The sequence below is a fragment of the Myxine glutinosa genome, chromosome 11 (genome assembly GCF_964187855.1).
Source record: "Myxine glutinosa chromosome 11, kmMyxGlut1.1, whole genome shotgun sequence".
NCBI classification, from domain to species: domain Eukaryota; kingdom Metazoa; phylum Chordata; class Myxini; order Myxiniformes; family Myxinidae; genus Myxine; species Myxine glutinosa.
This window is the reverse complement of record NC_136271.1, coordinates 30,883,434-30,900,350: the sequence shown is the minus strand read 5'-3', so window position 1 is coordinate 30,900,350 and position 16,917 is coordinate 30,883,434. Positions and strand designations below refer to the sequence as shown.

The 16,917-nt window shown below is 44.1% G+C and overlaps 1 protein-coding gene across 1 annotated transcript in view; it reads right to left on the bottom strand.

Moving 5' to 3' along the window:
- Positions 1 to 16,917, bottom strand: part of LOC137436105 (laminin subunit alpha-5) — a 196,992-nt gene that overhangs the window by 15,378 nt on the left and 164,697 nt on the right. Inside the window, exons 61-64 of the mRNA XM_078786514.1 lie at positions 8,189 to 8,336; positions 5,200 to 5,333; positions 3,438 to 3,588; positions 279 to 392 (exon numbers count right to left, since the gene is read on the bottom strand). Of these exons, the coding sequence (XP_078642640.1) occupies positions 279 to 392; positions 3,438 to 3,588; positions 5,200 to 5,333; positions 8,189 to 8,336 (547 nt within the window). The remainder of the gene's footprint in view (positions 1 to 278; positions 393 to 3,437; positions 3,589 to 5,199; positions 5,334 to 8,188; positions 8,337 to 16,917) is intronic.

Genomic DNA, 16,917 nt, shown 5'->3' with positions numbered 1-16,917 from the left:
ATAAAAAGGGGAGCAGGATGGGGAGAGAAGGGGAAGCACATAAACACAACATTTGAGAGCAGGGACATCGGGAATGTGGGGCAGGGAGAGGGCTTGGGGGAAGGCGGCGTGGGAATGGGGGGGGGGGGGGGTGGGAGAAGTATAAAACACAAGGACACCAACGACTTCCAGGAAAGAAGTTGGTATTTCAAAAAAGTGGATTTGGGGTGAAATTAGCGGGGGTAGGATTTTTGGCGCACTGTTTGCGTATGTCGGAAGAAAGAAAAAGGGGGTCTCACCGTGTCAAAGATGTTTCGGTTGACTTGTTTGACTTCCACATTTTCTACACCAGCACCAAAATTGTATACAATTTTGAGATTTCCTTCATAGATGTAGGCGCAAAAAAACAATTCCTGAAAGGCAGGGATGGGAATATGGCATCTTGAGAGGGGAAAAAAAGGAATAGCCATTTTTCATATCAATAACAAGGTGAGATTCTGGGAATGTTTGATGACTATCTTATCTTATCTTATGACTTCAAATCTCAGTTGTCTTTGAAAAAAACATCAAAACTACCAGACTCAGTGGCATAATGGTTAGAGCGTCCGTTCTGAGTCTGGGAGATCGGCTTTTAGAACTGAGTCATACGAAAGACTTATAAATTAATGGTACTTTCTGCTTCCTGGCTAGATGCTCAGCATTGAAAAGGATAGAGCATGGATAAACAACATAAGTTGGCAACCATTGTACAGGCCTTAATAGGCCTAAAGTCTTCCTCCTGTGTTGAAGTTCCTCGCAATGGAACTCATTTTAATATTTTTGCATCAGCGGCAGAGTCGCGCCTCCAGAAAATGATGCAGCCAAGCAACCACAGGCTGCATACGAACCACAACCACCTTAATGATGTCGTCCTGCTATGCTCAAGGTGGCGAGTGGAAAAAAGGTTTCCAGAAGTAATATAAGTTTTTATGATGCAATAACGAGTGGATTCGCTGATGATGCACTTTTAAATGTGAATGTGTGAACATTTTTATTCTGTGAATGTCAATATTTGTTACCTCCACCATCAAAGGGTGATTCGGAAGAAATTTGGTGGACAGATGTGTGTGACAAGGAAGAATTGATTCGATTTTGGTGCAGATCAGAATCCGGATCTGGATACAAGAATTGTTTTAAGTGATTCGTCACCATTGAAGATAGGGCCAAAAACGATATATAGCACGACATCTCAAAAAGTTGTGGACGGATTCGGACGAAACTTGGCGGACAGGTTAGGTGTGTGACAAGGAATAATTGATTCGATTTTGGTGAAGATATGAATCCGGATCCAACAATTTTTTGAAGTGATTCCTCACCATTGATGACAGGGCCAAAAACGATATACAACATGCATATTAAGGCCATTTTCGGTTAGCCTTGTGGGCTCCATGACAATCTTCTCAATTTTGCCCTATTTTCTGCATCTCCCCTTGTTAACCCCTTGCCCGCCTTTCTTCTTCCACCACCTTTAGCCAAATCTTTCTCGGTCTTCCCCATCCTCTACTTCCTTCCACATTCATTTCCATCAATCTTCTCAACCAGTCACTTTCATTCTTCCTCAACACATGACCAAACCATCTCAAATTGTTTCTCTTCACAGCATCAATCACAGGCTCTATTCCCATCATCTTTCGCAATTCATCATTTGTCTTCCTCTCTCTCAACGATACTCCGCACATCCACCGAACCATTCGCATTTCCACCCTTTCCAGCCTCCATTGCTGCGCTACGTTCATTACCCATGTCTCGCTTCCATAAATCATAACACTTCTCACACATGCAGCATACACCTTTCCCTTCAGCTTCAACGACACTCCCCTCCTCGTCAGCAAGCCACTCAGTTCCCGAAACTTCTTCCATGCACATCTCACTCAAGCAACCGTTGCCGAGTCTGATCCACCTTCTCCATTCAGCATGTCTCCTTAGCAAAATGTTTTCAGACCTTCCAGCTTCACGCTGTCTCCAAGAGCCAACTCAACATTTCCTCCATCTGCAGCTCCCTCTGTGCACACCTTACACTTGAATGTAGCTGCCACACTGGTTAATGACCCTCTCAGACCACTACATTTTTGATGAACCCACTCAACGCACATTGCACATTGAATGGAGTTCACCCCGACACCCTTCCTGCACACAGCACACGGCCACTTCCTAGTTCTTTCCACCTCACCACATGCTTTCCCACTTGCCATCACCTTCGTCTTTCCGATATTCACCTTCAGACCTTTTGTCTCCATACATTCCTTCCCCTTGTTCATCTTCTCCTTCAGTCAATCCATACTTTCCGCAATCAACAACAGATCATCTGCATACAACTCCCACGGTAAACCCTCCTTTACGTTCCAAGCCAGCACCTCCATGACAGCTACAAATAGTAGTGGACTTAGTACCGACCCCTGATGCACTCCCACCTTCACCTCAAACTCACCACTGTTCCCGTCCTTCATCCTTACAGCTGTGCGCACTTTCTCGTACATCGCCATCACTACTCTGATCATCCATTCTTCCACTCCTAACTTCCTCAATGCCCATGTCACTACTTCACGTGGAACCCTATTGATTGCTTTCTCCAGATCAACAAACACAAGAAACAACTTCTTCCTCTTCTCCATGTACTTCTCCTGCAACTGCCTCACAATAAAAAGCACGTCTGTCATTTCTCTTCCTGGCATAAATCCAAACTGCATTTCGTCAAACTTCACTTTCTTCCTTATCCTCCTCTCCAACACCCTTTCCAATACCTTCATTCCATGCTCCAATAACTTTATCGCTCGATACGAGCCACAGTCCAGAGGGTCACCTTTCCCCTTGTATGGAGGGACGAGGGTACTCAGTTCCCAAGCCACTGGAATGCGGCCTTCTTTCACTGAATGAGAATACTTCACTTCTTCTGGAGATGTATAGCACGATATCTCAAAAAGTTGTGGACGGATTCGGATGAATCTTGGCGGACAGGTTAGGTGTGTGACAAGGAATAATAGATTCGATTTTGGTGAACATCTGGATCTGGATACGATCTTTTCTATTTAATTTTAAGTGATTCTTCACTATTGAGAAATTGGACCAAAATGACATATTTGATATTTCAAAACGTTGTTATGACACCAGTTATGACAAAACTAGGTAGACGAGTTGATTAGTTGACAAGAACAAGCCAATTCGATTTTGCTTCAGGTGCGAATCTAGATCTGATCTCTCATTGGGATACAAAACATACAAGTAAACTGTTTAGCCTGGCGGAGGTATATGCTGTATCAAGTGCCGTTCTAGTTCCTTAATGGATAATAATACAAAATGGCAGGTAACGTGTGATGTTCAATTCTGTAAAGAGTTTAATTACAATAGTACAAAATGGTAGATCCATTAATAATAGTACAAAAATTAATAACACATATTGATGTTATCAACTCTGTACTCACGTTCTTTTCAAGGAAGAAAAGTATTGCATTGTCTGTGGCACTGCGGATCTGAAATTCAAACTTGTAAAAAAAACTCTTTTCTGCGAGTTTCACCAAAGCGAATCCAGTACCCTCACAGTAGAACTCTTGCCCACCTTTTGGTTCTTTGTACCTGCATGTGGACAGGAAGAACAATGGACATGACGAGTCGATCAACGAGACGGCACAGGCAGGTGAGAGAGCTATGAAATAAACTTTAAACAGTTCATCGTTAAAACATGACCTGTTGTAACAGATTCTTATGAAAACGGTGGTTTTCATGTGCATAGTTTGTTAAATGATGTGTTTTACTCCTGTGATGTAATTCCATGATGTGAATATTAGATCGTTGCGCCACGCTGAGTAAGTGTTAGAAGTCGAGTATGCAGTTGTCTAGTCCCTTATTAATTTATTCTACACTTTTCCCCACAACCTGCACTATTTACCAGCTTGGGGTGAGCTGGCCATTTTAACATGCATTTGCATGTCCACTCCCTATGGCCTATTCGAATAGCCAATAACAGTCTACCCAATTGATTAGCTGGTTCAAATGAGCACTGAGGGTGGAGGACAACGAGTGAGGACTCAAGGAGCACTTCTGGTTTTGCGGCATTTGCATCTCTTCTCTTAAGTCTGAATTTCTACTTTAGTCAGGTTCACTATGTTTTTTCGTTCAAAATCATGGTAGATTAGCAAACCTATACAATGATACATTTTTGGAAACGTTATTACATGGAAAATCTGAAAATCAATGTTTACATTTGCCAATTCCGACCAATTCGATTCGACCAATTCGACCAATTCGACCAATCGACCAATTCCATTCGACCAATTCGACCATTCGACCAATCGCTTCGATCGACCATTCGACAATTCGATCGATTCGATTCGATTCGATTCATCGAATTCGATTCGATCGACCATTCGACCAATTCGATTTGCCAATCAATTTGACCGACCTTTGCTTGTGTGGAACGGACTGTGAAAACGATGCGGACTATATTGTCGGATACGACACACGGGACAGTGATGACGAACTCTAAATGGCATATTCTGTAATCGTGTATGTTTGATGCCATTGACTGCCTGTGTATATTTTGTCATTGACTGCCTGTGTCGATGTGAAGTTATACTGACTGCATGTGTATATATGATGTTGCTGACTGCCTGTGTATGTTTGGTGATATGAATTATTGTGACACATTTTGATGTTATTAACTGCCTGTACAAAATGATAACATGTATTTGATTATGCAACTTATCGCGAATATAAAGACAGTATTTTGCAATTCAAAACCTTTGATTCGTGCCTTACCATTCCCCATAGCACTAATTTGATACTTTCATTGGATTCCTTGTCCCTGAAAATATAGGTTTAGTATATTTTTAAAAGTTTTTAGGGTAATTAGAGGCAGAAATAGAACAAAATATGTATTTTACAGTGGCCATTTTGAAAATCCAAAATGGCCGCCATACAGGTATCTCTCCAAATGTAAACATTGATTTTTAGTTTCCTTATGCTATAACCTTTCCAAAAATGTATAGGTTTGCTAATCTACCATGATTTTGAACGAAATATAATTTATTGACATAGTGAACCTGACTACTGTGCTCTTTTACAGGCTGCCGATGTCCTCAGGCCTTGGCTCGCAGAATCAAACTGAGGTTGCCCTCAGCACTCTTCCACCACGTTACATTGTGTTTCCTGACTATGTGCTTATGGACATAAGAAACAGGAACTTACCGCTTGGCCGGCACATCCGTTTTGGTATCCATGTTGTAGAGCTTGACGAAGTTGTACAGACTTGCGAGCTTGTCATTCACAGAAGCCAGTTCCAAGTATCCTTTAAAATTTGGCAACTGCAGACTGGGAGGAAGCTGCACAAAGAACATCAAATCAAGTAAATGCTGCTTCGTATGCTTTGTCGAGTCTCTTGGGAAATCTTGTGGAAGTGATGTAACAAAAAGTTATAATCTAAACTCTAAAGGGTGATGCATAACTACAAACAAGGATAACAAGAAGTTACACACAACCATGCCTTGTTGGTTTAAATAGTAAACTCATGGGTGAGGTAGTGGAGATACTGGACTGGTAGTTCAGAGTTTATAGGTTAAACTCTAGTTGCAGGCAACTTCTATGCTTTTGGAACCTGGCCTACTCTCAGCAGAATTAGTACAATACTATTGGACCGTCAGTTAAAAAAGACCCAGCTGCCTTATTAGTAACCTCCAGGGAGGCGGTTAAATGCCCAGGCTGGTCAACTTGTAATGTTTGTCCACTCTTTTTTATTTTAACCCATAACACATTTATGGCAGCCTAAGGTGGGCACTAAAATGCAACTGATCGAGCGCATGGTGCGTATAACCACACCATATCACCCTCACCCCCTACACCCCACTGAACCCAATCCTCGTACTTGCAGGTTGCTGTTGTTCCTCCCTTACCATTACTCCTCCTCAATCTCCTGTTTTAGCTTTAGTTTTTGCTTTTCTGGAGCCTTAGCTCCCTTGCGAGCTGTATACAACTGTTGCCACACTGTCACTATGTTGCCTTTTTACCCCCTGTCAATGAACTCGCATTTCCATAAGGCTCAATTTGGTATCGGGGGAAAATGGGAGAGCAGTGAATGCAAAGCGAGATAGGGACATGTGTAATGATCAGCCAGGCGCGCATCCAAAAATCCTCATGATCACAGCTTCATGTACAGTCATGTGAAAAAGTAAGTACACCCCATGTAAAGTTTTGACTTTTTCAACATATTTCAACATACAGCTATTTGATCTTCATTTCAACAATATTGATAGATAAAGGTGATATAATATAACAAATATCATGAAACATTTACATTTTGTAGTCCATTGTATAATTTAAATAAACATAAATGCAAATTTCACATGGGGAAAAAGTAAGTACACCCTTGGCTCTAATAGGTGGTATTGCCCCCTGTGGCAGAAACAACCTCAAGTGGGCGTTTCTTATAACTGTCTACCAGTCTCTGACATCGATTGGGAGAAATTTTTGCCCACTCCTCCATGCAGAATTCTTTCAGCTGTGCGATGTTTGAGGGGTTTCATGCATGCACAGCTCGTTTCAAATCCCCCCACAACATCTCGATGGGATTTAGAGCCGGGTTTTGACTTGGCCATTCCAGAACCCTCCATTTCTTCCTTTTCAGCCATTCCTTGGTGGATTTACTGGTATGTTTCGGGTCATTGTCATGTTGCAAGGTCCACCTTCGATTGAGCTTCAACTTTCTGACAGATGGCCTCACATTATCCTCAAGCACCCTCTGGTACAATGAAGAATTCATCGTGAATTCTATGATGGTGAGCTGCCCAGGCCCTGATGCAGCAAAGCTGCCCCAAACCATAATATTTCCACCACCATGCTGCTTTACAGTTCGTATCAGGTTCTTGTGGTCAAATGCTGTCTTTGGTTTTCGCCAAACATGTCTTCTGGTACTGTGGCCAAATAGCTCTACCTTTGACTCATCTGTCCAACGCACATTGTTCCAGAAGTGCTGGTCTTTGCCGAGGTGTTCATTGGCAAACTTTAGTCTTGCCCTGATGTTCTTTCTGGACAGCAAAGGTTTCCTCCTGGCACACCTCCCATGTAGATCAAATTTGTGCAGCCTCTTTCTAATGGTAGACTCATGCACTTTGACATCAACAGTGGCAAGAGCTACCTGTAGGTCCCGTGATGACATTCTGGGGTTCTTAGAGACTTCTTTCAGCATCTTGCGGTCTGCTCCTGGGCTGAATTTTCTGGGGCGGCCTGGCCTGAACAAGTTGGCAGTTGTTTGGAATCTTCTCCACTTGTAGATGATCTTCCGGACAGTCGAATGATTGATTTCAAATTGTTTGGAGATCTTTTTAAATCCCTTCCCAGACTCGTAGGCATCTATAACCTTCTTTCTGAAGGCTTCAGAGAGCTCTTTTGATCTAGGCATGGTGATGCCGCACACTTCAACAACAAAGAGCAAACCAAACTAAATGTCTGAGGTTTAAATAAGACAGGTTCCTCCAAGATCCTCTCTAACGATGTTCTAATCATTTGCACCTGAGCTGGTGCACCTGATTCTAATTTTAGGTATTTTAAGTAGTGATAAATGTAGGGGTGTACTTACTTTTTCCACATGCGAAATTTGCATTTATGTTTATTTAAATTATACAATGGACTACAAAATGTAAATGTTTCATGATATTTGTTGTATTATATCACCTTTATCTATCAATATTGTTGAAATGAAGATCAAATAGCTGTATGATGAAATATGTTGAAAAAGTCAAAACTTTACATGGGGTGTACTTACTTTTTCACATGACTGTATACATATATTGATGATGGCGTTTTACTTGTATAAAGATGTTTGGCATTACCTTTCGCTCTATCAGTGTGCCAATTCCAAACATTCTGCTAAATAATCATCATAGCTAAAGCTCGGGCACGGTGTGTCGGCATACAAAGGATAACTGACAGATGGTATTAAACATGACTACTTTATATGAGAATTGGATGGTATACATAGATGGGGAAGTTAGAATAGCTTGGAATAGTTTTGCAGAAAGGTAATGAGAATGGGCGATGGTGTGGATTAGGATTAGCGTTAGGTTTAGGATTAGGGATGTCTCAAACTCAAAATTATGTTGACAATACACGTAACATGTACTGTAAGTGTTAAAATACTTTAGCTTTGGGAATACCACGAGTGCGTTGAGTGTGGTACACTTACTGAGGCATAAATGGGATCAGCAGTGCCAATGTAAAACATCGTGTTTTCAGGATCCAAGTCGAAGAGGTAATCAGAAGGTAACCCACGTTCTTTCTCGACTAATTTGCCGTCAGGTGTCGTATATTCGAGCATCATCATGTCATAAATCCTGCTTGCACAGACACAATCAGCACACAATGTTTGATTCCACAGTCCATAACAAAGACTCACCTGTGGATAAGTTTTCCTTGTTGGTTAAAGTCTAAGATAAATTGTTAATTTCATGAGACTGAGCGAAGATGTATTGTATGGTAGATTTTGTATTTGTACAAACAAGGTATTAAACATTGTTTGTGCCAATTAGAAGACCGTAAACCAAAGCAAACATTATGCCAAGTACCAGAAAACTACAGTAGACACTGCCAAGTACAGTGCATTCAGAAAGTATTCAGACCCCTTCCATTTTTTCACATTTTGTTATGTTGCAGCCTTATGCTGAAATCGTTTAAATTCATTTTTTCCCTCATCAATCTACACTCAATACCCCATAATGACAAAGCCAAAACAGGAAAAACAGGATTTTAGAAAGTTTTGCAAATTTATTAAAAAGAAAAAACCTGAAATATCACATTGACATAAGTATTCAGACCCTTAACTCAGTACTTAGTTGAAACACCTTTGGCAGCGATTACAGCTTCGAGTCTTCTTGGGTATGACACGCCAAGCTTTGCACACCTGGATTTGGGGATTTTCTGCCATTCTGCTCTGCAGATCCTCTCAAGCTCTGTCAGGTTGGATGGGGACCGTTGGTGGACAGCCATTTTCAGGTCTCTACAGAGATGTTCGATTGGGTTAAAGTCAGGGCTCTGGCTGGGCCACTCAAGGACCTTCACAGAGTTGTCCCTAAGCCACTCCTGCGATGTCTTGGCTGTGTGCTTAGGGTCATTGTCCTTTTGGAAGGTGAACCTTCGGCCCAGTCTGAGGTCCTGAGCGCTCTGTTTCAGGTTTTCATTAAGGATATCTCTGTACTTTGCTCCGTTTATTGTTCCCTCAACCCGGACCAGTCCCTGCTGCTGAAAAACACCCCCACAGCATGATGTTGCCACCACCATGCTTCACCGTTGGGATGGTATTGGGCAGGTGATGAGCAGTGCCTGGTTTCCTCCAGACATGATGCTTAGAATTGAGGCCAAACAGTTCAATCTTGGTTTCATCAGACCACAGAATCTTGTTTCTCACAGTCTGAGAGTCCTTTAGGTGCATTTTTGCAAACTCCAAGTGGGCTTTCATGTGTCTGTCACTGAGGAGAGGCTTCCGTCTGGCCACTCTGCCATAAATCCCAGATCGGTGGAGTTTCAGACCTTGTTGAATCAACAGTGATTGTTGTCCTTCTGGAAGTTTCTCCCATCTCCACACAGGATCTCTGGAGCTCAGCCAGAGTGAACATCGGGTTCTTGGTCACCTCTATTACCAAGGCCCTTCTCCCCCGATTGCTCAGTTTGGCCGGGCGGCCAGCTCTAGGAAGAGTGAGTCCTGGTTGTTCCAAACTTCTTCATTTAAGAATTATGGAGGCCACTGTGCTCTTGAGAACCTTCAATGCAGCAGAATTTTTTTGTAGGCTTCCCCAGATCTGTGCCTCGACACAATCCTGTCTCTGAGCTCTGCAGGAAGTTCCTTCGACCTCATGGCTTGGTTTTTGCTCTGATATGCATTGACAGCTGTGAGATCTCATATAGACAGGTGTGTGCCTTTCCAAAGCATGTCCAATCAATTGAATTTACCACATGTGGACTCCAATCAAGGTGTAGAAACATCTCAAAGATGATCAAGAGAAATGGGAGGCACCTGAGCTAAATTTCAAGTGTCATAGCAAAGGGTCTGAATACTTATGTCAATGTGATATTTCAGTTTTTCTTTTTAATAAATTTGCAAAACTTTCTAAAATCCTGTTTTCTCTTTGTCATGTTGGGGTATTGAGTGTAGATTGATGAGGGAAAAAATGAATTTAAACGATTCCAGCAGAAGGCTGCGACATAACAAAATGTGTACTGGTGTGTACCCCGAAAAAATCCCCGGTGTGTACCCCTGTTTAGAATAGGTACACCGTATCCCTGCATGTCGTAAGAGGCGACTAAAATGGCTGGCGTCAGGAAAGGCATCCGGCCATAAAAACATTGCCTCAAAAAGGATTGCAGAAAGTATGGATGGACTGAAGGAGAAGATGAACAAGTGGAAGGAATGTTTAGTGACAAAAGGTCTGAAGGTGAATATCGGAAAAACGAAGTTGTTGGCAAGTGGTAAAGCATGTGGTGAGGTGGAAAGAACTGGGAAGTGGCCGTGTGCTGTGTGCAGGAAGGGTGTCGGAGTGAACTCCATTCAATGTACAATGTGCGCTGAGTGGGTTCATCAAAAATGTAGTGGTTTGAGAGGGTCATTAACCAGTGTGGCACCTACATTCAAGTGTAAGGTGTGCACAGAGGGAGCTGCAAATGGAGGAAATGTTGAGTTGGATCTTGGAGACGGCGTGAAGCTGGAAGTTGTGAAAACATTTTCCTACCTCGGAGACATGCTGAATGGAGAAGGTGGATCAGACTCGGCAACGGTTGCTAAAGTGAGATGTGCATGGAAGAAGTTTCGGGAACTGAGTGGCGTGCTGACGAGGAGGAGAGTGTCGCTGAAGCTGAAGGGAAAGGTGTATGCTGCATGTGTGAGAAGTGTTATGATTTATGGGAGCGAGACATGGGTAATGAACTTAGAGCAGCAACGAAGGTTGGAAAGGGTGGAAATGCGAATGGTTCGGTGGATGTGTGGAGTATTGTTGAGAGAGAGGAAGACAAATGATGAACTGTGATGGATGCTGTGAAGAGGAACAGGTTGAGATGGTTTGGTCATGTGTTGAGGAAGGATGAAAGTGACTGGTTGAGAAGAGTGATGGAAATGAATGTAGAAGGAAGTAGAGGACGGGGAAGACCGAGAAAGACTTGGCTAAAGATGGTGGAAGAAGAAATGCGGGCAAGGGGGTTAACAAGGAGAGATGCAGAAAATAGGGCAAAATGGAGAAGATTGTCATGGGGACCGCAAGGTTAACCCCCAATCTAGCAGGGAAAATGGCCTTAAAATGCCTGTTGTTGTTGTGTTGTATAACAAAATGTAAAAAAAAGTGAAGGGGTCTGAATACTTTCTGAATGCACTGTACTCGAACTAGTGATGCTAAAAATGATTTAAAGCTATATCGGGGCAAGGTTGCAAGAAATAAGAAATACTGAAAGAGCTAATCATTGGTTATGGTATTTGCTCTAGTAGTCTGGTCTGTTAGGGGAAAAATTGTGCAGATTTGTCTACAAGCATGACATTTGGCACACTTGTAGTTTTTGACATGCTGAATTCAAATCTGCCGGGAGCCAAAGCCAATTCTCAATGGGAGCGCCATATTTGACACTTCAAAATGGCCGCCACTCAAAAACTGACTTCCGTTACTAGCCAACCAAAAGTCACATAATTACAATTAAAAGCACTTTTCTAGGGTTTTGGACCTCACTGATTCTAAATCTGATGTGTGTTTGACAGTAGCCTTGACAGGAAATTTTACTTTTTTTTTTTTTTTTATGTTTGACAATTTTTTAATTTTTAATTTTTTTATTTTTATTTTTTAATTTTTTTATTTCAGGTGCCTGTCGTTCTGCTGTGGGAATAGAAGAATAGAATAGAAGAATAGAGAATAGAGTCTTAGCTGTACTGGTGGTGGATGGCAAGGATGGATGCCATCAACTGGGAGCTTTGCTGTGTCTGCCAAGAAGAAAAGGATGAACGGTTGCAGACGCCAACGGAAGAGGGCCTTGCTTCAATTGAGAAAGCTCAGGAATGGTTTTAAAGCCATTGGTGTCATGCCTTGTTGTTTGAAAGTGTCATGGGCTCAGCTTGATGAGGGCCAGGGCATTGCTAAGACGCTTCAGACACACAATGCCAAATATCACAACGTTTGCAGAACCTACTGCAGTAACTCTCGCCTGAGAAGGTTCACTGAAAAAGAGGATTCTAGTGACCAAAACTCACCTAAGAAACTACGGTCCAGTTTTGCAGTGTCTTCTGCTCCTCAGAAGTCTCCTTGTTGCATAATATGTGAGGGACAGGACCAAAAGAATCTACGTAAAGTTGAAACATTTAATGTAGACACAAACTTAAAGACCTGGGCTCAGAGCACCAACAATTTCAATCTTCTGGGCAAACTGATTGCCCACGCAGCTGATGCCCGCGCTGGTGACACTTACTATCATGTACAGTGTTACTTGCACCTGAGAGACTCAGCTCGTGCTGAGGATCGCAGATCATCTGCAGGTCCTCCTGCCCCTCACTTCAATTCAGTTGCCATTGCGCAAATTGTTGCTTTAGTCGAGGACTCTGACTCAGTCTTCAAACTGTCTGCTTTGCGACAGTTATATAGAACACTTGTGGAGCAACAGGGAATTCCCTGTTCTGATACCAGGGAACCACATGCCACACGGTTCAAGGAGTATCTTCTGAAGCTGCTTCCTGAGTCGACAGAGTTCTCCCAGGGCAAGGAAGTCTATATCTCTAGCAACCAGAACGTTGGAGATCTAATAGCTGAAGCCCATAAGTCCCAGATAGGTCAGGATGATGCTTTGTTGTTGATGCGAGCAGCAGTAATACTTAGGAAATGCTGTCTCCAGAGGCAAGAACCATTTACTGGTTCTTTTGCCTCTGATTCCCTGACATCTCCTATCCCTGGACAGCTGAGAAGCTTCCTCAACATCCTGCTCCAGGGCCCCTCAATCTTGCGTGAACAGAGCAATGAGGAGTTGCAGGCACAGGTACAAGGCAGGGCAAGAGTTGCAAGCGCCATTGCCCAGCAGATTATTTATAATACCTGCAGTGGTTCACATCATGCCACAAAGTCCAGCAACATCCGTCACAACAAAGAACATGAGACCCCTTTCCCTTTGTACCAGGGCCTCAAGCTGCATGGTGAGGGTAGGCGGAAGAAAGAGATCAATAATGCCAATGCCTTTGGGGTTTCTGTGTCTTACAGTCATGTCTTGGAGATCAGGCGATCCATGGCACGAGCACACGTCAAACAGTTTGTCCAGGATGGAGTTGTGCTGCCCACAAACATCCGTAGTGGGGTCTTCGTGACCTTTGATGTAGACAACTTGTATAGCAGCAACCAAGGTAACTTCTCCCATGATGAGTTCCATGGGACAGCAATCAGCGTGACAAACCACCTGTCTTGGGACAACCAAGGAGTACAGCGACCCTCTATCGAGCTGGATCCTACAGACACTACTGTACCACAACTTCCTGAATCCTACACAGTGGTTCAGCCAGCTGAATTCTCAAGCAATGATTTGCATGTACCATGTACTCCAGATCTCAATTCTCGGCCATCTCATAATCTGCTACATGGAGCCAAATTCAAGGATGAGTCCTGGATGGCACATGTGTCCACAGTGCTGAAACAGGACACATTGCCAGAAGGTGAAGTCATCACCTGGTCAGGCTACAACTCCCGACTCATGAGTGATGACTCTGTGAAGCCTAAGGCATTGATAGGGGTTCTACCTCTGTTCCCTGACAAAGCAGCCACACCTTCTATGATGAAACATGCAAGGCACAGAGGCCCTCAACCCTGGTCAAACTCCTGTGCTTGGTGGTGACCAGCCTCTGTATGCCATCGCTAAGCAGCTGCAGTGGTCATTCCCTGACACAATGGGGGAAGATAAGCTGGTCCTGATGATGGGCGCTCTACACATAGAGGACAAAATGCACCAGATGATTGGTAAGTTGCTGCGGGACTCTGGGTGGAGCAACATTCTTACTCAGGCCCAGGTCCTCACATCTGGCCATGCCCAGTCTGTGCTTCATGAGCATCATATAAAGCGCACTCGCTATGCTCACCAGGTCTCTGTCATGGGTCTGTATCTCCTCAGACAGAAGTCATACTCCAATTACTGCTCTGGTGTTGAGGGACCACCTGAGTCTCTAGAGATCTGGGCTCAAAGGTCCAGAACTCACAATCCCATGTTCATGTTCTGGTCTACCATCGTGGACCTGGAGCTCCTAATGTGCCGCTTCATCCTTTCTCTCCGTGAGGGAGACTTCCTGCTGTATGTGCAGGTCTGTGATGAGCTGTGCTCCTGTTTTCATGTGATGGACCACACAAACTATGCTCGTTGGCTACCAGTGCATGTGCGGGATATGGTCCAGTTGCCTGAGAAGCACCCACAGTTGTATGCTGAGTTTCTAAAGGGGAACTTTGTTGTCCAGAGGTCACCTCACAAGTTCAGCCTCATTGGCAAGGACCAATCTCATGAGCAGTCAAACAAGAACCTTCAGGCCCATGGTGGTGCAGTTGGTCTGTATGAAAACCCTGAGGCCCTCACTCTTTTCATGCTAGCAGGTCCCGACTGCTCTCGATGTATCGAGGAGTTTGAGGCTGTGTTGGACACTGCAAGCTCACGCACTACCCATCACGAAGAAGCAAGTGCTTTGCAGACTAAGTACAAGAAAGATGTTCTGTCATTTGTGGAGATAGCTGAACAGCTAGGTAATCCCTTTGCCAATGGCCATGAGCTTGTGGCTCTACACACACAGGGGGTCATGAAAGATGAAGTTGTTGCATCGCTTGCCCAGCTTCATAACCTTGGAAAAGATCTGCATGCCAAGTTTGTAACACAGACTCTAGACCAGGACACTTTGCCAATAACAAACACTCTCAAACGCCAAAATGTCCTCACATTTGCCAATCGCCCTGTTACCACCAAAAAGGGAGGCACATCAGGCAGTGCTCAGAGAAACTCTTCTCTCATAACCAAGCTTTTCCTGTCCTTGCAGTCTCGACCTGATGCAGACATGGAAGAGTTCTTCCGGTATGAGAATCAGAGAGAACCACCTAGTCTCTCAAACCAAGGATCACTCAGGTCTGGCAAAAAGTCGGACATTCTAGAGCACCTAAAGGCACCCACTGGTCGCTCAGCTGCAGCCAAAGCAGCCACAGTTGTGGTACTTGACATGGCAGCTGTTGTTCACATGGTGCGGCCGACCTCAGCACACACATTCACTGATTATGTGTCACAGCATTTGGTGCCATTTGTGGAGTCACAGGTAACTCCAACTGTCACACGGGTAGATGCTGTCTGGGACACCTACCCAGAGGACAACCTCAAAACCCTGACACACCATCGTCGTGGCTTCGGCCCATGTACCAGGATTGGGGATGGCCAGACCCGTATTCCAAAGAAGGACTGGAACACTGGGTTCCTCAAGAATACTGACAACAAGAGGGAACTGTTCCCCTTCCTGAGTGCACAGCTTGTAAAGCAGGATCTGGGTGGGAGACTTCTCCTCAGCACCAACAAGGAGAGTGTTCTCTCCAACAAACAACATGACGTGTCTGGTCTTCAGCCATGTAACCACACTGAGGCTGATACCAGGATACTGCTCCATCTTGCCCATGCAGCACAGCAGCGCCACCAGGTTGCCTTGGTGCGCACAGTCGACAGTGATGTGGTCATCCTGGCCATTCACTTCTTTTCATCACTTGGGCTGTCCCAGTTGTGGGTCTGTCTCGGCAGTGGGAAGAAGATGCGTGACATTCCTATCCACACTCTCTCTGCCCAGCTGGGACCATCAACGTGCCTGGCACTGCCACTATTCCACGCGGTCACAGGCTGTGAGACTGTGTCACACTTCCTGGGATGTGGTAAGAAGTCAGCCTGGTCAGCCTGGCAGAGCACACCAGGACTGACGGACACCCTTGTTGCCCTCACCAGTGAACCCCAAGAGCTCAGCCCACAGTCCCAGCACATGTGCACTCTAGAGCGCTTTGTTGTAGTCATGTACAGCAAGGGCTGTGGTCTGGAAAGAGTCAATGAGGCTTCGACTCTTCACAAGTGGGAAGAAGACACTAGAGGCCTTACCACCAACACAAGCTGCTCTATATCAACACATCCGCAGAGCAATGCTGCAGGCCAGCTTCTTCTGGAGTCAGGCAACGTCTGTTTACCAGGACATCCCTGACTTCCATGACTGGGGGTGGCACAAGGACAGCAGTGGTGGGTGGTTGCCCTTCTGGACAACCCTTGAGGACAGCAGCAAGGCCTGTTCCATCCTTTTGCAGTGTGGCTGTGCGAAGTCATGCACAGGGAACTGCAAGTGCTGCAGAGCTGGCGTTCGTTGCACAATTTTGTGCAAATGCGAAGGTGGATGTGTGAACAATGAGAATTCATGAATCAGTGTGACACCAGTCACAGCACGTGATATGATTGATACATTTATTGATTGATTGATTTACTATTAATATATGTAAATTAATTAATTAATATTAACATAGTGCTTTATGGTTATTAGCCTGATTTTGTTGATCAATAAAGGATACCTTGATCTCTTGGTTTTACTTGTTTTACTTCCTGATTTATGACTTTAAGTGTCAAAGTTATGCAAAATTTATTATAATATTCACTGGCGGCCATATTGGATTTTCCAATTTGGCGATCCCTGTCAAGGCTACTGTCAAACAGACATCAGATTTAGAATCAGTGAGGTCCAAAACCCTAGAAAAGTGCTTTTAATTGTAATTATGTGACTTTTGGTTGGCTAGTAACGGAAAAGTCAGTTTTTGAGTGGCGGCCATTTTGAAGTGTCAAATATGGCGCTCCCATTGAGAATTGGCTTTGGCTCCTGGCAGATTTGAATTCAGCAGGTCACAAACTACAAGTGTGCCAAGTTTCATGCTT